The 19136-nt window shown below is 42.0% G+C and overlaps 1 protein-coding gene across 15 annotated transcripts in view; it reads right to left on the bottom strand.

Annotated features, from left to right (window-relative positions):
• The window catches only part of BRSK2 (BR serine/threonine kinase 2), a 304017-nt gene that overhangs the window by 91014 nt on the left and 193867 nt on the right, over positions 1-19136 (bottom strand). For all 15 annotated transcript variants that reach the window (XM_068193902.1, XM_068193900.1, XM_068193905.1 and 12 more), the window contains exons 3-4: positions 14426-14511; positions 2151-2291 (exon numbers count right to left, since the gene is read on the bottom strand). In XM_068193902.1, coding sequence (XP_068050003.1) covers positions 2151-2291; positions 14426-14511 — 227 coding nt within the window. The remainder of the gene's footprint in view (positions 1-2150; positions 2292-14425; positions 14512-19136) is intronic.

Raw genomic sequence — 19136 nt, 5'->3', positions numbered from 1 at the left:
GGCACCCACATTTAGTCATTAACCAAAGCAGTAAGCCTTCATTTTTCAATGTGGTCATAACTGGATAACCTGGCTGATGAGATGATTTGTCATTTCACTGCCCCACAACAAGACAAGGTCAGGCTTCATTGCTCAGGAAAGCACATTAAGTTTTACACTCACATATATATTTATGCATGCTCTGATTTTCTGATTACTGTCCAGAACACAGCACAGAATATAACACAGACCACACGAGTCTCAGAGTGACCTGGAGGCAGAGCTTATGATTTACTGCTAACTTAGCCAGCGCTAGATGCTCGTCAGGTGGGAGTTAGCAAGGAGATGGGATTTACTGTCAAATGAGACTACTGCCCACAATCCAGTACATTTAACAGAGGAAAATGGATTCTTCAAGATAGACATGCATCTCCCTAGAAAATATCCCATAGTGTTAAACCTGCAGAGGTGCTTGTCTGTCTGTCAACCTCACCATGATCCTCAGTTTAATAAACTCTCCCAGATCCAGAGGCATCCACAACAAATCCAAAGGACTAGCATGTATGTACATATATGCATGCTTTAGTAGAAACTTCTATCCCAATGGAGATTCTGATTTCTCTGGAATATTAATTTGAAAGCGCAAATAATTTCTCTTCAGCTGTACTTAAACATTTTCGAGTGTTGTTGGATTGGATCTTTTAACTATTAAGCCAAGTAGGGAACAGAAACATGTATGTATACAAACCACCAGTGGTTACACTGCCCAGTGTATGTAAAAAATAACAGGTTTACAACCTGCCAAGGATCATGCTGGTTCTAAGGAGGTCATGATCACTCAGTGCAGTTGAACAGCAGGGAGGAAGAGCTGTGGAATTCACAGAATAAATCTGGTCAGAGGTCACTGCCAACAGAAAACTTAGATCCTCTAGTTAGAGCATGCAACCTACTCTTGGCTTCTCTGGGAATTTCTCTGACTATTGTAACCCTTCCTGTGTCAGGTGGGCATTGTCCTCATGACCTTCTCACCCAGATCCACCACCTTTGAACTGCCTCTTCTGCTAAGAGCATGCTGTTATACTCTTTTTATACAGTATACTCTTCTTAATATATCCTCAAGAAAGGCTCTTCTTTCCCTTTCCATTTATTAGAAATATGTTCTCTTACAGATCACTGTTTCCTGCTGAAATGACTCAGAGATGCAGGGGGAGGGGGCTAGAAGAGCATGGTAAATATTTAAACATCCATTTTTGCTGTGGCCATCTGGTTTGTGAGTTTTCAGTACAGAAAATTCCTTTATGGCTACTGAGAAGTAACCACACAGTGATTATGCAAATCCAGCTACTTCAGTATCTCTGAGTGGCCCTTGGCCTCCTGGAGTGGGGGATCTGTGGATGGCTGTGGCTTTGGAGAAGCAGCCATGCAGACATAATGTAAATGTTCTCTCCCAGCCAATCCAAATGCAAGGAACTGCATTTGTGAGAAATGAGCAGGCAGTTATGGGTCAGTAGCTGTACAGACACTCTTGTGCTCAGACTGAGTGCAACAACTTGATTTCAGTATAATTTAAATTATCTCAACTTGCTGAAGATTGAAGAGAAACGGGTCCAATATAAAACGGTACCTGAAAGCACAGGTTAAACCACACTCCATGGTTAAATAATATGATGGAGTCAGTAAGAAAATTCTTTCCTACTGGAAAGGAAATTAAAGGCAACAGTGACTCAAATGCCCAGAGGAGACTCAGTAAAGGTTGCCAAAAGCCAGCAGGTTTCCAAAAACTGAAGGGAACCATAAAATGACTTTGCTGTATTTGCAGTTGTCCCAGGTTTCTTCAGGGATTCATTTTGATACAGTGTCTGTAGTTCTTAGTTATTAGTAAGCGCAACAAAAGTTATGGAAATGAAATTCTTTTTCCTCGGTGGTTTTGGTTTTCCTGTTTAAAGCCTTCCCTGTGAATTAATTCTTCTCCAGTGAAAAATGACAGACAATCTTTTCCATGAGAAGTCTTTCTGTGACTGGTACACTGTCTCACACATGGTCAAGAATTAAAAAATACACCAGCACTTCGCTTTTAGAGCTTTACAACATCAGTTACTTAAAATTAAAAGTACCAAGGTAAGATCCCTTTATTGTAGCAGGGAACTCCCTTTGGAAATGGCTGTACTCACCATATTGAATGACTATGGCAGAAGTCTAAAGCAGAGATGATTTGTCGGAAGAACTTCCTGGCTTCTTTTGGTGTCAATCTTCCTTTTTTTACGAGATAGTCGAAGAGCTCCCCACCTGACACATGTTCTAGCACCAAATACCTAGAAAAACACAAAGCCGGGATTTTTTAAGTATGTGATCACACCAACCCCCTCACTCTCACACAGTTATATACAAACACTTGTGTTTATATGTAGTCAAGGGGAACACTTCCAGAAATAACAGTGGAAGAGAATTGGAATTTTAAAATCAAGAGTGATTAATATGTTTTAACAGTGGTTCTGCAAACTTCACACCTGCCATTGTTGGATTCCGTGTCCAATGGCATAGCAATACCTAATCGGGAAGCTAAAAATTACTCCAAAGACCAGGACAGGAAGCAGAAAATAATCAGGTATAAGCTTCCACAGCAGGTCTCAAAGCTACAGTGGAGTAAGACTCTACCAAGAAGCCTCAGGTCCTTTAACCAAGCTGACAATTCTTTTATAAAACAGCTGTGGCAAAGCTGCAAGTCACACAGAACCAGACAGATGTCAACAAAACAGAAAGAATTAAGGTGAACAATGTACATTATTAAAAAAGGAAAAAAAAAAAACAAACAAACCACGCGTGCGCAGCCTATATAAAAGCTCAGCTTTTGGTGCTGAACAGCAGCGACTGGCTGGAGCAGCTGCCTGGCCTTGCAACTCACAGGTGAAAAATGTGGCACTGAGTGAATACATGTGGCTCAAAGGGGCCAAGGAGCAGGAGAGGAAACTCCTGACCTCATACAGCACTCCTGGCAGTCACAGAGTGAAGAGTGAAACCTTCTGGAAGGAAGGGACTTGCCATGGATGGACCACCTTCCTGTTTTAAGTAGGGCTAATGAAAGGCAGCCAAGCAAAGGAAAGCTGTATAAATCTCTGGAAATGTTGCCTAATAGTGGGAGTGACAGTTTTCCCAGGGAAGTGGCAGGAACACCATCAACGGAATCCTTTAAAAACAAACAAGTTTGAGTGTACTTCTCAGTCCCTGCCTCCCAACAGTGCAGCAGACCATACTGAACTGTATGTGCACGATCCCTCAACCCTCTGCTTTACAGCAGAATGCTTTTACTACTAGAATTAATCCAACTCCTCAAATTTGAGTGGACAATGAAGAATAATTAATCCAGGATACTGTCTTTTCTGTACCTCAAGCAGCATAATCTCCAAGAAAATTTCTTAATTTGAAATGAAAAGTGGGGAAGATTAATATAAATTTGTGGCCTTAATTAGTCCTGTTTTCAATGTTTCCAAAAAGCTAGGACAATAGAAGGACTAAAAGCAATTGTGAGGAAAGTAAAGCTTGCTCAATGATAATGGCAATAGCCTTGAATTTGCAAAAGTGGGACCTGAGCTCCTGGTCCCGTGTCACTTCTATGTGTCAGCTCCCAGCTACCGGAAGGAGAAAGCACTTCCCCACCTTACAGAAAGACAGACATTGGTATTGTCTTGCCAGCTAAATAAGTACTAAGAGGACACAAAAAATGGACAAAAACATAAAATTATAAACTTGAGGGAATTAAAATTGTACTTTTGCATTTTTTGATCAAAATCAAAACAGTTCCAAGAAACATAGTAATATTGACTTTTTAAAATGAAAATCAGTTAAAAAAGAGAAAAATCTTAACTTGAAAATCCCATTTGGAATATGTGGGTTATCCTCTTTCCAAACAGATGGGTAGTTGCCCAACTGTCTGCTGGGTACACCCTGGTAATTTTGGAGATCACTGTTTATAGACATGACATTTCTTGAGCAAGTCATTCAAACACAGAAGAAAGCTGATACGCAGCAGCTATGAGCAACTGGGGTGTCCACACTGTCAAGTCCCAATCATTAGTTCCTAAGCCTTGGCTAACAGACAGTCTGGTAAGAAGGTTTGCTGTAGAATTCATTTTCCCTCTCATATTAGAGACAGATCTGGCTAACTATCCAATATGGCAGACCCAATTCTGGCACAGAATCAATCCTAAAATTCTTCTTGACAGCTTGCTGTCTCACTGTGCCCAGAAGAAACTGGATACAGCAGTGCATCTTGCCCCCAAAATTCAAATTGCTAGCTGCTTTCTTTTTCTGGGAGGTATCTTACAAAGATGATTGCAGTTACACATACAGAACACCCTCCACACTGGCTTCAAACAAACAGTTTTTAAAAAATACAGACCCAGCATTTCTGTCACCCACAGCAGGAACTGTGAAGCAATTTATTTTCATCAACTTCATCTTATTAAAAACACTCAACAAAAATGCACTGACACGTTGTATGAAAAATAAAACAAATTGAAAGAAAGGGAACATTTACAAGGTTATTCATTTTTTGCTTGCCACCTAGAAGCACTAGATATAATAATGGAAATGAACAGGGGAGAGCATTTGAAAAAGATTTGTGCCTATGACAAGTCAAGGGACACGGAGAAGCACAAGAGATATGTATTCTGATCTGACAAAGCCCCCAACGTGACATGAGTGAGAAGGACGACAAACACACTCCTTCGTGGCTGAGTGCAAGAAAGAAATGCTGCAGGGATCATTCCACAAACACTACATGGCTAAGCTGCAGCTAGGATTTGTGAGCTCAGGTTGTTATCTGCCAGCCCTATTCCCTCCAGTACCTTGTGGGGTTTTTTTAGGACAGCCCCCAACTAGGAGATTTTCTGTTAAACAAGGGCATAATTCAGCATTTGCCCCTATCTCTGTACAAGCCCACATTCTGCTGGCACATGACATGGCACAGTAGTAGTACACTTGTTCTTTTCAAACAGGCCAGCAAGAGGGGTTTAAACATTTCCAAGTGTTGCACTGGTTCTAAGCACCACTGGGCAGCTACACAAACCCCACTAAGTGCTGCATATCTGTATCTACCCATCTGTGTGTGAGAGAGTGTGCCTGTAACTCCACATAAGAAGAGAATAAACACTCTGAAAAGCCAAACAGAAAAAGCAAAGGAAAGAAAGAACATTATTCCCGGGTTGGAAAATAAGGCAAACAGACACTACATCTTTCCTGAATCCATGGCACAGAAAAGAATCCAAATCTTCTGTGTCCATATCAACATCTAAAATCTTTTACTTTGGCAAAGTGCTACAGGATTGGAAGTATGCTAATGCCAGCTCTTGGAGGATCTGCAAGAAGGTAAATAACACGTAGCCTGTAGGGGAGAAAAACACTAAGAAGCATTTTCATGAGTCTCCCTTCCCTTTTATCTTTCCCAGATATGACAGCTTTTCACTTCATTATAGTACTACTTTTCCAGTTTATTCTAAGCAAGCAAGCAAGTTCTGAAAATCACAGAACAGTAACCAGAACTTCTCTCCTATTACATTTAGAGATGAAAAGCAACTTATTAGGTAAATTAAGTTTTGGGAGTTTTTAATCCTGTCTATGTAAGATTGACAACATCAGTCTATCTTCTCATGGTAAAAATGTAAGAAAACCTGTTCTGCAATAGCCATTGCAAGAAGGTTCAGGGAAAGGAGAGACCCAGTCTCTGGGAGGCAATGTGCATACTACATGCTGTGATGATATAGACATGAGCTATGTTAGGACAAAAGACTCTGTAAGAGCACCTAGCTCTCACATGTTGGATGCTCTGGACACACCCCAACTCTTCCAATCCTTGCATTTCACATGAGAGAAGCAAGCTTAGCGAAGCATTAACCTCCTGTTCTTTACTGACAGAGAACTGTGAAGCCAAGTGACTTGTCCAGGGTTACAGTCATGCAGTATCAGAGCTGGGATTAGCACCTGTGGTCCCTTGTGCCTTCTACTCCATGCTGTCCCCACCACCAATTTCCCCTTTGCCTGCTAGGAGACTGAAAAAGCCAGAAAACAGCAGGGTTCTGCAACTCAATATGAAGGCAAGTGTATGTTAAAAATAAAGTCTCAATTACTTTTTCCTCACTGGATATATTCTCTAGGAGATTGCAAATATTCTCACAGGCAGCAGCTCACTTTCGTACACACCAAGGTCCACATCTTGCTTTATTTTCTCATGTCCCTGTTACAAGCCAAGACATGAAACTAAAAAGCTGTAGTTGAGTTTCAGTGCTTGAAGGAGACAAGACTTTGCTCTTTAAAAGCAAAGATAAATACAAGAATAATTGTGTTGATTGGAGAGGAGCAGAGAGATTGCATCCAGCAGCATTCTATCTATTGCTATTTTCCATCTGCATGCCATCATCACCACCTTCTCAATAAAAGACTTCTGAGTTCCTAACCTCAAATGACCCATTACATATCATCAGAGATGCAAGCTTAGAATAATCCTAGGCTTCTTTCTTTCTTTCTTTCTTTTTGGTTCATTTTATTTATTCTTTCAGGAACCAAAATAGTACATAATCAGTTTTCATCAGCTCCAATTTGAAGGCTGGTTTTTGCTGTGATGCTTGACAGCAGCTTGGACTTCCCATTCCCAACAGTTGCTTTGTGTGTGGGATTATAAGAATGGGTATTGTCCCATTCTTGTCCAGTGCCAGCACAGCAACGGCTTCTCCATAATTAGATTGCTGTTGCACTACACTCCTACCACTTAAAACAGCAAAAAAAGGGACACTTTTCATGATTATTTCTCCTTTCCATCTGGTGGAATATGCCACAACTACTTAAGAGGTGCCGTTGCCCATGCCCTAGGGAGCTTTGAGGAATAACTCAGAGAGCCCTCACTGAGGCAAGGCAGCTACATGCTACCTCCAAATCAGGATTGTAACTAAAGAAACAGACTGGCTCTGAGCAATGCCAGGAAAAATGCTGTTAAAGAAAGACTAAGTGGCACAGAGAACACTAGGACCATGCACTAGCAGATACTTCTGGCAAAATAACAACACAAAAATCCAAATGCAAACAAACACATCAGTTATGATCTGTAAAGAACAAAAAGCTGTCTTTTAGCCAGTAGCAAAAATGGTGTGAAATGCTAAAATTCTTGCCAGATGGGATTGCCTGCAGCAGCCTGTTAGTGGGTATGTAGCTCTTGTTTTCTCAGGACAATTTACAAGATACTAACAGCTACACCAATTATGTATTTATTATTATAAAAGTGTTAAATGGAGTGATCTCTAGATGAAAGCTCATGCTGAAACACAAAGTATTTCAGGTAAGTATTATAAATGCAAAAAATTAGGATTACTAAGAAACACTCTCTAATGCTCTAGGATGAAAATCAATTCACACATTTTGTTTTAGTCAGGCAATAGAAGGTTTGTCCATCAGTGCTTGCAATTAGCTGTCTGTTAGGGAAGCAGTTAATAATTTATTTTTATTAAGTGATATGACATTTACACATATAAAGCACAACTTTGTTTAACCTAAACAACTAGATTTTCAAGTTGCTTTTCTGTGTAAGCCTACATGTACCACTGGGTACCATTACACATCACTGAGCAATGTCCTAGAACTCTTACTGTGCTAGAATTTGACTAGATATTCATGTGGCACTTGTTAGATTTTAAGATGCACGGCTTCAGCCATGCACTCCAGCAAGATGCAAAACCCAGCTGCAGTCATATAGAAAGAGATATACTCAAAGACATAAAACATCAGGCGGGAATCTCCATCATAAAGACAGATAAGTCTTTAGTTCTCTTCTGTCCTGATGTTTACTGTGCCAACAGCTGTAAAACTCTCTTAAGTTTTGCCACAGAATGAAACACAGACTGAAATGGCTGCACCACAAATGGTAGGGTTGGCACTGCCACAACCTTGATGAACCATGGGCCATCTCACAGTAATTCTAGCAGATGATTTACAAGAAACTGGCTACTCCTTTGACCAATTAATTTGAGAGCTAGAAAGCTCACTACATTTCAAAGGGATCTGTCTTAGAGAACAACAGACTGACAAAGAAAAACCTCTAGAAGAAAAAAGAACTGGTGATTCTTCTTCCAGGCTACCACCCTACTTGTAAAATGTCCTTCCATACATATATATGGTTGAACATCTATGTGGCAGGGAAGAGGTTAAAAGTTGCCCATGCTGACATGCTCTGTAGTTCTTTGACAGCTTTTTCTCTGCGCTGTTTTCTATTGATTAAATAATCTCTATCAGATATGAAGCCCCTTGTTATTGGCACAGCCTATAAATTATTCAGAAGTTATATAAATTCTTATGGCAGGCATGAATTTTTAAACCCTTATTTGGCACTGGGCCAGGAGCTCTGTATTTTTTTCTTCCCCCCTTGCCTGTGAGAAAATGTGCATGTGTTAGATTTCTGTTTTCTAAAAGACAATTTTAACTCCAGTTTTCATGTTTGAATGGATATTGTATTTGATTGCTGGTTACATTTGGGCATAAACAGGTTGGGGCTTTTGGGGAAAAGAAGTAGTAAGAGATTATGCTGTTGTGCTCTGTACCTTTGATTTATTTGTGATGAAAGGTGTTTTGAGCACTGCCCTCATGGTGTGTAGTCATGGATGCCAAGGCACTGCAGCAGCCATCCTATATGGGCACATGATATGGAATGGATTTAGCCAGAGGGATCCTCAGCACAGGATGGGCAGAGCTGAGACAGCACCCATCAGGTCACTGCTACAATTCTGTTAGTGACTCTGTACTTGAGGGCTTTCTTCTTCAGAGCTAAGTGGCCTTTGCTGTAACAACCAGGGCCCAGACACACACACAACACTGCCTACCAAAGTCTAAAAGGGAAGTCAGGCATGAGGATGTGCTGTGGCTCTGAAGCAACATCTCACAGAATTGCTCATGCCAGAGAATTGCTCCACTATGGGCCTGCTTTCCCCCAAGCCCAGCATCATGGCCTGGATGGTATCCAAGCACACATGTCAGGCAGTGAGCAGAGGATACAGTCAGGCTTTTGGGCAGAGATTATTAAGATTTTGTTGCACAGGGTGTAGCATGAATTCCCACCAGGAGCTCTGCAGCCCCTCCTTTGTGCCAGGCTGGTGTCCCTCTAGCGAGCGGTGACACCCGCACCTCTTCCCTGGCTCCTGGCAGCTCCTGGTCTCCAGGCCCACTCTGAACTCCAAACCTCATGTGCACTGGCTCCAGTCCTACCACTGATTGGCCTTCTTCTGGCTGGCTACACATGCTTGTCATTCCAGACAGTCCTAAAACAAGTCAACAGCAGAAGTAAAGGGGGTCAAAGTAGCTGGTTACAAATAGTTTCCTTAGCTCTAATCAAGGCTCAGGTAGAATGCTACTCTGCCTTCCAATCCGGTTTTGTTTTCTTTCCCCTTATCACAGCACCTGACATCCCACAGCCTCTCTAACAAGGTGCACACCTACCACAAAATTAATTTTCACTGCTGAGCCTTTGGAGCAACTCTGACTTTCTGAACTCTCCCTCTGCCTTTTAGACAGGTTTCCCTGCAGATGGACTGAATGCCAAAGTCTTGGCCTACCACTAATAAGAACACTCAGAACCCTTTTTTCTCTTTCCTGCATCCTCTGGCATCTCACAATTAGTTTTCAACAAAAATAAACAGAGTTACAGGAAAACACTGCAGGAGAGAACGGGCAGCACAAAGGCCTCTGCAGACACCACCAGAACTCCTGGTCCACGACTCCTGCTGCCACCTTGTTTTGTATGAGCCAGAAATGTGAGTTGTGCACAGCTAGGAGGACATTTTAATTTTCTTATCTGCCTCATTGTGATGTACCTTCATCTCTGAAATCAGGAGGTGGTGTGTTGTGTACATTGAAATGAGATTTGGGCACTTGCCCAGTGATAGCATTGTACTGATGAAAGATGAGAAAGACACTTATATTTGAAAAAGGTGCTGAGGAATGCATGGCACACTTCAGAGAACAAATCTCTGGTGTCCGCTCCTCTCAAAACAGATCCTGTTCAAAACAGATTTGATCAGCTCAAAACAGATTTGATCAAAACAGATTTGATCAGCTTAAAATGCTGGTCAAATTGGATGACATAGACATGTAAAATAAATGCTGCCACAAAATTTGAAATCTTAAATGTGAAGATTTGAAAATCATTCAACATAAATCCACACGTATATACACAAATATCTGTATGCATCTTGACATAGAAATTTACACATATATATACACAGACATCAATGGAAAGGGAATCAAGAAATATCAGTATTACCATCTGAAAGAAAAGGGCATGAGTGGTTGTAGTATGCAATTTTTTTTCTATTTTATTTCCACTCCCCACCAAGCCCCTGACAGCTGAAATTAAATAGTTAATCAAATGAGATCAAAACAGATAATGCCACCCCTGTTGGGAGTTCTGCAACAGAACTGTATCAGTTGGTTTAATCCCCTCTGGAGAGGGAAGTTCCATCTCCTGTGGACTGTCTGATGGCCCTTAGCTTGCCGTGCTAACAGCTCCTCCAACAGGGGACAAGTGCTTTTCTGTGATCCAAAGAAAAGCTGAATGTACTGCATAAAACACAGTACATAAAACTCTGTGTAGGGTCAGGTCAGGAAAGACCTTTTCTATACAGGGTACAGAGAAAAGAGGATCATCCCCCAGGTTCATACAGCTCATCTGCAATGCAGAAATCACCAAAGGAGTGTGCTCCTCCAGTGTGTATTACAGAACACACCAAAATTTTGTTATTATCTGTTACTGCCTTACTCCTTAGTACATGTCCCATCGTGGAAGTGTTCAACATCAGCTTGGGTGAGGCTCTGAGCAACCCGGTCTAATCAAAGGTTCCCTGCCCATGGCAAGGGAGGGGTGGAACTAGATGATGTTTAAGGTCCCTTCCAACCCAATCCATTCCGTGATGATTCTATGATTTGTCTTTCCCTAAGATTCCCAACTGTCTGCACTATCTTAGTCAAACTGACTGGTGCGCACACAAATTTTGGTAGCCCACTGATCACTCCCCATACCAGGGCACTTTGATTCATTTTTATCTTTAAGAAAGGGAGGATGAACCCCCATCCTGGCTGTTTTGTCTATTGACATTATATGATGGGAGAGATGGAAGCATTGATTGTCTGTAGCTATTTCTAAATGATCTGTTACTGTGGACTCCCAATCTTGCCTGAAGGCCATCAGTGTGATCATATAACAAATATGAAATAATTCAACTGTCAGTAATATTGCTTGTTTAGCCAACACAATATATATCTGAGGCTGTATGCCACTTACAGAGAGCCACAGTGCCCTCTGTTTTCCCCCCACACCTAGATGCGTAGTCCACAGTCTTACTAAATAAGACAACTCAAAATGATGGATAAAGAGATGGAATAATAGATTTCATAGCTATCTCCACCTCTCCCACTATCTTTGCAAAAAGAACCTACCAAAATAAACATAAAAAGACTGTTTGGCTAACACGCATATGCTAACAGATTTTTATTATTATTTTTTAAAAAGCATTCTCACTGTTAAATAAACTGTGGAAAAAGGATTTGATTCATGGTTGCATTAGGAATCTTCTCAACCAAAGCCCCTTGTCACAAATTAAATCATAAACTAAAAGTCAAACATGATTTGTGAAATTAACAGTTATTGAGGAAATGCTCCCTAGTGCTGCACTGTGATTAGTCTCTGGCTTCTGAAATATCACCCATAATTCATGAGCTTCTCTGACACCGTGCCACTACTGCTAGAGCTGGGATGGCATGCATGATGGAAAGGTGCTGCCACAACCAGAGAGCAATCCCTTTCCTGATGCTGGTGAGAACCACAGGTCACTGTGTCTTATTATTTGGGAAGGTACATGCAAACACAGTTCTCAGCCCCCACGCACTTGCAACACCTCACCCCTCCACAGGCACTCTCTTCCACCTCTCAGGTTTATCAAAGGCCACAGCTGTTTCTGATTTTGAACACGGAGGCTTGGCAGAAGCACTGCATTGTGCCCTTTCTTTAAAAATAGCGACTAATAAAAAATGAAACTTAATTAACAGTCATTTGTTCTGTCAGTGTCAGTATCTTTCAGCAGAGGGATTTGGTGCCTTTGCAGGGAGATGCAGACAGCTTAATCTTACAGGCAGAGGAGCTACAGCACAAAGCAGACTTAGTGATTGTTAAAGGCAAAATGGTCATTGGCAAAGCATGCTTTGGAGCCCAACGTTTTTTAGAAGCCAGGATATCCAGACATAGCTTAAAGATATAGGATGCTTTCCTTTTCAAGGTGATTTTCATCATGAAGATGCTTTCCTGCCAATAAATGCAGTATTTTTTTTAATAATAGTGAAACACCATTCCCACTGCCCTGAGCACCACATATTTTTCACAAGGAGCAAAATAGCCCCCAAGTCTTCTGGAGTAAAGAAGGAAAGCTCAGTTTCTGGCTTCACAGGCATTCAGAACAAGAAGAAAGCTTCAGCACCTCTACAGCCCATCCCCTCATGGCCTTTCTTCTGTGTGTGTTCATACACTGTCACCACTGACCCCATCAGCTGTTTGCTCTGTTTGTGCAAGAGTGTGTACTTGTGTGTGTGCACCTAGGGTTACACAACACAGAAACCAACATCACGAAGAAGAACATCCCTCTCTTTTAATCAAAAAAGGGGTCTCATCCCCCCTTTCACCTGAATACAGAGAAAATATCCTCTGCCTCTCTTTTAAGGATTAAAGGACAACGTACTCCCTGTCAAGCCTGATTTCCCTTTGTGCCTGTCTGCACACAGAGCAGATCTGGGTCTCTGTCCTCATCTGCAGCAAACAGGGCTTCATGGAGCCATGACCATTTATGCCACTGAGGACAGAGCATTCATCTCTGAAAACATCTGAGCCAGCCTCCACCCAGCGCCTTCATGAGCTCTTTCTGGCAACTGCATTCCACCACGGATGGCAGGCTCTGCCCCAAAGGAGGAGGGGGAAGCCAAAGGAAATTACTGCCTGCTCTACTAAGCTAACCCTTAGGCAGAGAGGCCTCACTTCTCAGAATAGGAATTCATTCCTCCAGCAACAAGACTAGATGAATAGTCCATGAGGGACTGTTACCTCCATTCAACACACTTTCTTTGGATAAACAGTCATTTCCCTCTTGTGTTGAGACACTAAAAAGAGGTCACCAGTGGATGGTGACTTTAAAAAACTGTTTAATCTTTTTGAACCACTCTCTTCTACCTGTAATAACCTGTTAAAAAGCTGGAAATAGCAGAGTTCCCTACTGGGTCACCATTTTCTATCTGGAGAACATTGATTTTTGTCCTGTCGTGTCACTATTAATGTGGCCTGTTTGTCTGACAACAGATACAATGTATTTAGTGCCCTAAATCAAACTAAAGTGATTGTCTGTGGACAACGTCTCTATCCGGCACTGGTAATGATATGGTGAAAAAAAAATCGTGAAAAAAAAAAGCTTTGCTACGTAACTGTCACCAGAACCGTCATGGGATTACAGTGGCCTTTAAAACCAAACTCTGTTGCTGATGGAGAAAATTTAAAACACTTTTAGTGAGAGTTGAGGGTTTCAATGAAAACTGTTAGACAAAGGAGGTTATCCAAATTATCTACTCTAAGTCTGTTACAGCTTTGATTCAAAATGGTTCCAGATCTTACAGGTACAAGCTTTTATTCTCTCTTGCTATTTCAGAGAAAACATTGTTTTGTCCTCTTTCTTCTATTTTAAGTAGGAAAAGAAACAGCATATAAGTTTCTTATAAGTAAAGGCTCACTCCAGGAAAGATATTGAGGTGCTGGAGAATGTCCAGTGAAGGACAATGAAGGGTCTAGGGCACAAGTCCTGTGAGGAGTGGCTGAAGGAGTCGATATGTTTGGCCTGGAGAAAAGCAAGCTCGGGGGGATCTTACCACTCTCCACAACTTGCTGAATGGAGGCTGTAGCCAGGTGGGGGTCAGTCTCCTGTCCCAGTTAAAAAGTGACAGGATGAGAGGAAATGGCCTTAAATCACACTAGGGAAGGTTTGGATTGGATATTAGGAACAATTTCTTCACTGAAAGGGTGGTCAGGCATTGAAACAGGCTGTCCAGGAAGTAGTAGAATCATCATTCCTGGAAGTGTTCAAAAAACATGTGGATGTGGCACTTGGGAGCATGATTTAGTGGTGGATATGGCAGCAGTAGGTTAATGGTTGGACAATGCTAAATTTTCCTTAAGGAGTCCATGAAAGTACAGGAAAGAACATGAGAAAAGCCAGGGAAATAATGAGTGTTCATTCTTCATCCAAATACCAAATATCACACGGACACCAGCAGAGGGTGAAAACACAACGGTTCCATTCTTTCAGAAATGTTACCAAGTTCCAATACCCTGATCTCCCTCCCTCCTTCCATTCCCCTTCCTCTGGCAAAAGCCAGTAATACCTACAAATATTTTTTATTTTCGTAAACATCATGCAGCTTTAAAACATGGGGATGTTCTATCAACTTCAGGATGGCTATTTCCCGCTCCACCTGGAAGAAACAAAAAGAAACAGAGAAGATTAGAAGCTTGGTCTTAGAATACATTAGGTATTGTCACACATTTTCTTCACATTTATCCATTTTCCACTCCTCCTCATATGCAGTGGATATGGAAAATTGTAACAATGTATCTTATTTAGCACTTACATAATTTAAGAAAAATTCAATTTATTCAGCCTCAGCACTCCCTGCCCTGCAGAACCGAAAACCAGCAAAATTTCAAGGTTGAAAGAAAAGTCCCAAATCTACCACAGAAAATTAGCTGTGGGAGTTACATGAGCATTCAAGGCTGCTCCTGCCTCACAATCCAAAGCCAATGACATATTCTCAAAGTACAGAAACTCTAAGATGTCATGGAGGGCTCTCCTGACCTCCCACAGCCACAGGTGCGGCTGCTTTACAAACTGCATACTCAATTAATGTTAGAAAATCCCCATCCTGAAGAACTTGCCATGCATGTAGGGGAAAAGATATACAGCAGTGTGATTTTATAGCTCCAGAACTGAGGCGCAGAAAGGGAAAGGAATATAAGAAGTGACATTAGAAGTACAAGGCAGAACAAGAAATTAAACCAGATTACTGGAGATGCAGTGTTCAGAGCCTTAAGTGCAAGACTGTGCTTTCCCTCAATTCCCAGTCCGCCCAAGTGTGGCAACTTCCAAGAGCATGTTTTCAGTGCTGAGTTAACAAGTTGTGACTAAGTCCCTGTAATTAGTGCAAGCCCTGTTCTCACCCAAAATTCCTATCACGACCACTAAGGGTATTCATTAGAGATGGAGTCAGTGCAATTCCTCAGCTGTTAGCAAAATTGCTCTGCTGCTCGAAACCACACTGTAACTGCTCTGATTTGACCTAGGCTAAGTTGAAGGGAGTTAATGTAGCACTGTGGAGACTCTGGGTATGTGAAATAAACTCTGCAACAAGATGCAGTGAAAGCATTGCACAGTTGGGCATGCCGAATTTCAAGGAATCCACAAAAGCAGGAAAAAGACCTATAGAAGCAAACAAGGACAACCAGGTAGGATTTTTTTCCAGTCCTTTAAATAACTGATTGTCCCAGAGCTGCTATACTGACAAACAAACCATGAACAAACTACAAAACCATCCCTTAATGTCTCCCTTGCAGGGATCAGATGAGTAATTAGGAACTTGCCCCAGTACACCTTTAGTTCTTGATGTCCTTTAACTTCCTGAGAGAACATCCTCTGCTAAGCCTGAACATAGACAACTTTATCTGAATGCTAGTAAGATACTCTGCAGGAAATGAGAAAGTGGTAGTTTGCAGAACCATGCAGAGGAGGATTTCCCAGCATGTTGGTTATCACCCCAGATCTCTCTTCCTCTACAGCACCACATAAAAACAGCAAAAGCAACTTTTGCACTGCATCATCCTTAGCCTTCCTCACATACCAGGATGGAAGAAAGTATATTTGTACATGTGCCAATCTCAGTCTTTCAAAGACACTTATTCCTCTCTGCAGAGTCAAAAGTCATCTGAGAGATTCCACTTCCACACTTGGGATCTCTGAAAATAGCTCCTTCAGAGAAGTGGGGAATGCAGTTAAACATGTATGTACGCAGTTCAGCACTGCCAGAACTGCTAGGAATGCAGTGATACACAGTGCTTGATGGTGACAGATCTGTGGGTGTTAACTTATGACCAACACTCTGCTGAAAGCTACTTATACAAACAGGAAACAAAAGCTGGGTAGATTTCAACTCTTCAGCTATTTCACCATAGACCCAGGGGGTAGCTAGTTTATTCCATTTTTGCCTCCTCTTCAAAAAGACCTGTTACTCTTCTTTCTTACAAGATATGCACTGATACTTGCAGAGGGCTTGTTCAACCCTATAATTGATAAAAGTTGGATTTGCTTCAAAAGACACGAAAAACAAAACAGAAGAAACACCCACTCTCACAACAGTACTGAGATTCACCATCAACAACATGTACTTCAGCTGCTCAGAAACTGCAACTCCAACAAAGTTCCTTGTGGATGGGGAAGTACAGATATTTCATGGGGAATGTGACCAGTGCACTAGCTATGGCAAGGATAACCCCAGTATTCCTATGAAAAATAAAACTCCCTGCAGACAGGCTGTGTAACTGCATTGGTGTTTCACTTCAGAGAAACCTCTCGGTTGGTTCACCACTGGCGACGTAAGTTCAGATCAAGTGAGTGATGGATGGCAGCATCCAGTCAGAGTCCAGCTTGGTTACTGTCCTAAAGCATGAGAAGAGGCAGTGACTTATGGCTACCACTTGGAAGAGGGAATTCAGCTGCAGCACTGTGTGGGCTATGTTTGGTAACAGACAATCAGAACAGAAAAGCAGTATCTACTTATGACCTACACATTTACTCTAGGAACCAACTGAAAATAATTAACCCAAGTTACTTTTCTTGCACCATAAATGTGTGAGTGTAAAAGGTTCTATGCATATTTTTAAATTCCCGGGAACTAAATCCTAAGAGGAAATACAGTTTGGGGTCTCAATTTCAAGCCAGGTATGTAGAGGGCATCTGTCTTGATGTGCCTGGCAGTATTTGACTGCAGTGTGTTCAGCTCAGTGGTGTGCTGTCTGTGCCAGTCAGCTTTCCACAGTCTGCTACCTCTTCTATCTGTAAACCAAGGACAAAACTGATCTACTTATTCCAAGTAAGACGTTCAAGTAATGCCCTTGGGCATTCATGAAGGAAAAATGTCATTACTGTACTTCTCGTAGTCCAGGACTTTCCCTATGTAGAGGCACAAGATACTAATGGTGGTATTATTTTAGGATCTAGAGATTCCCAGTTCTCTAAACAGCAGTCTGATAAAGCTCATCCTCAAAAAATCTTACAGCAGTGTCCTGCCTCTTTGTCCTTTTAAAGCAAAACAAGAGTTCAGAGAAATATGCAACAGACCACCTTCTCAGAATTATTGCTGCAGTCAGTACTGATGGGTGACTCCCCTGGATCCTGGTAATTTTTTATATGCCTACAAAGAATCCAATAATTGATACAGGTTGGACACAGACTGTAGATCTCAATAGCGATGTCACTGATGCACAGCTCAGGAGGACGTAGGAGCCATCATGTTGCTAGGAAAGGAGAGGTATCTGAACTCATTGGCAAAATAAGAGAGACCTGAAATAGCATGCAGCTTTGCCCTCTTCCCCAGAGCTTTGCCAGCCCATGGCATGCCTTTTTTTTGCGCAGCCCTGTGTTTGCAAGCCATGGAATGCTGTCCAGCTCTGAGCTGGCAAGGACAGGGGAGAGGAGAAACCCTGCAGGGGTGTTTACTTTAATGCACATACAATTATCAGAAAGCAGGGCAAGCTCAGAATAGCCTGTCTAGGGAGGCTCAGAGCCTGTGATAAACAGGAAACATGGAGAAACATTTGCCTAATGGTTAAAAGAGAAAGGAATAAAGCAAAGCTTTTCTGTTACATGGACACTGGGTCACATCACAGGATCCCAACTAAAGTCAGGGTTGCCTCATGCCGTGGTGGGCTACTGACTGTGCCTTGAAACTGGGAGAAACAGCTGTGAAAGGCTGTGTAGGGCAAAAGGAGATGCACTGGTAACATGTAGCTGTGCAGGTGCCATGCAGGTGCCAATTAGAGGTTCTAAAAATCTGTGCAGGAGGTTGATTTGACAGGATGTTCAAGTGATTCAGCTAATAACAAAGTGGAACATGGGAGCAACGTGACCCATACAGGAATCATACAATACTTTGCATCCCTCTCCTCCATCTCTACTTCACTGTCATTCTCCCCCAGACAAAATCACATCTCTCTGGTTTAAGCCCATCTTGTCAGCAAATTGGCACTGGCAGCAAGTGCTCTCCTGTCGTGCCTTTTGAGTCAAGCACACAGGGTGTTAATTCACTAAGAAGAGGAAGGAAGGCAGGTCAAGGGAGCCTGATAGTTTGTCTCAGTGAAGAAGGAAATTTTGCTTTTCTCTTGCATTCATTAGCTCAGTAGCTATTGGGTCACTCATGACCCATCTGCTCCTTGAAAAATGAGGCTCACAGCTGTCTCATGTTACCAGGCTGTATTTTATCTACCAAACCTGTGCAAGCACTATGCAACAACCATTGCTAGCAGTTTTTCAAAGTACACCTACATGCAAAAAGCTAGGGGACAGCAGATGACATATCTCCTTGGAAGCTTTGAAGCTCACCAGCAGCACACCAGAAAGCCCTCTCTTTCTTCATTAGCATCAGTAGCTCCCATATGGCTCAAAACGCTGGCTTGAGAAGGAATTCCAGAGCTGCAGAAATGGGGAAGGGCAGCAAAGCCCTGCAGGATGCAAACATGTTATGCTGTTTTCCCTACTCACAGAGAAAAACGGTGCAGGGAGGGAAGGCGTGGTAGGTTTTCTTGTGAAAATCAAGCTCTCTCTAATGTTGACCCTACTTTGAGGTAACTAATGAAATAGTTTTCAGAACTCATGACTGTCCCTCAGTTACGAGAAACTCATCCAGGACATGACCTTTTCTGAATTCAGAATTCTCTACACTCAGAATAAACTTCAAAGGATGCAGAGATTTGGTTGCTTGTTCAACTCCTCAGGCTAGAACTCAGGTTGGAAGCCTTGTACCAGAGCACCTACTTTCTCTAATGTCTGGCC

The sequence above is a fragment of the Anomalospiza imberbis genome, chromosome 6 (genome assembly GCF_031753505.1).
Source record: "Anomalospiza imberbis isolate Cuckoo-Finch-1a 21T00152 chromosome 6, ASM3175350v1, whole genome shotgun sequence".
NCBI classification, from domain to species: domain Eukaryota; kingdom Metazoa; phylum Chordata; class Aves; order Passeriformes; family Viduidae; genus Anomalospiza; species Anomalospiza imberbis.
The sequence above is the reverse complement of the archived record's forward strand: the minus strand, read 5'-3'. Positions and strand labels throughout refer to the sequence as shown.